The 1332-nt window shown below is 40.2% G+C and overlaps 1 protein-coding gene across 1 annotated transcript; it reads left to right on the plus strand.

The window, feature by feature from the left end:
- The first annotated feature begins 243 nt into the window (after positions 1 to 243).
- Positions 244 to 1332, plus strand: sod3a (superoxide dismutase 3, extracellular a). Its single transcript, XM_083542444.1, has 2 exons — positions 244 to 317; positions 570 to 1332. The coding sequence occupies exons 1-2, from the start codon at positions 315 to 317 to the stop codon at positions 1236 to 1238; spliced, it is 672 nt and encodes a 223-aa protein (XP_083398570.1). The 5' UTR covers positions 244 to 314; the 3' UTR covers positions 1239 to 1332.

A 1332-nucleotide genomic window follows, 5' to 3' on the forward strand; every position in this document is an offset into this window, starting at 1 on the left:
AATGGTGAGAACAGATAACATGAGCTCCTGTGTTTAAAGAATCAGTTTAAAGAGAAGACATTCACGAACAATGAATGACTAGAGGATGTACAGGATATGTAATCAGCAGACTAGCGATTTATATTTTTCTGCACAATAGCAAAACATTATATATATTATATACTTTGCCCTCTAAAACTTTGTGTAGCTTAGTGTAAATAAAGGCGATCAATAACGTATGTATAACGTCAGCGTGTTCTCAAACAGGAGTGGGGTTGAAAGTCCAAGATTTCACATTTCACCTGACGACTTTGCTGCGGTCGGGACTAACAGAAATGGTAATGTACATTTAGGGGATTATTGTGTGTTTGTATGGCATTTATTGAGTGAATTTGCTATTTCCATATGAGACTGCACAGATAAATACCAAAACGTGTTAGAAGAGATTATTCCAGTTGATTAGGCTTGTTTTTAAAAACTGGTCATTGGTGGGCCTGACTAGTTAGTATACTACAGCATATTTTGGGTAAAAAAACTTGTCAGTGAATATGAATATGCATATCACAATTTCACTCATCTGCATGTTTCAGATAAGGCTAATCCACAAGGGAAATAGAATGTTACCACTACTTCTGACATGGGTAGTACTTGTGCACACTGGAGAAGAAATATTCTTTAATCCTAGCAAAACCTCTGTTGCTGAAGCTCCTATGGAGGTTACCCTGTTTAATGGAACTCTGTTTGCCACCTGTGAAGTCATACCTGACCTTAATCTTCCTGCTGACCATCCCAAAATATATGGACAAGTTCTCTTCAAACAAGAATTCCCAGCAGGTATACTGCAAGTACTAGTTAATGTTTATGGCTTGCCCACTGATGACCAACAAAAACGAGCTATTCACATTCATCAGTATGGAGACCTGAGCCAAGGGTGCATCACTGCTGGTCCACACTACAATCCACTGGGGGTGAACCATCCTGCACACCCTGGTGATTTTGGCAACTATGCACCCATCAATGGAACTATAAGGCAACACCTAAATGTGGAAAAAGGCACCCTTTTTGGTGGTCAGTCAATTTTGGGACGTGCTGTTGTGATCCATGAGAAGGAGGATGACTTAGGGTTAGGGCCAAATGAAGACAGCAAACGAAGTGGGAATGCAGGAAGAAGGATCGCTGGATGTGTTATTGGCATTTCGCCTCCTAGCCTTTGGGAGAAACTCACCAGGGAGATGGAGGGAGGAAATAATGATAAGTAGCATGGCAAAACATGAAACATAGGATAGGAGGAGTGAGAGACAGATGAAGAAGACAAATTCTAGAAATCATGCAGAAAACATGATATTGCATAAG

This window comes from Silurus aristotelis, assembly GCF_946808225.1.
Source record: "Silurus aristotelis genome assembly, chromosome: 5".
Classification (NCBI taxonomy): Eukaryota; Metazoa; Chordata; class Actinopteri; order Siluriformes; family Siluridae; genus Silurus; species Silurus aristotelis.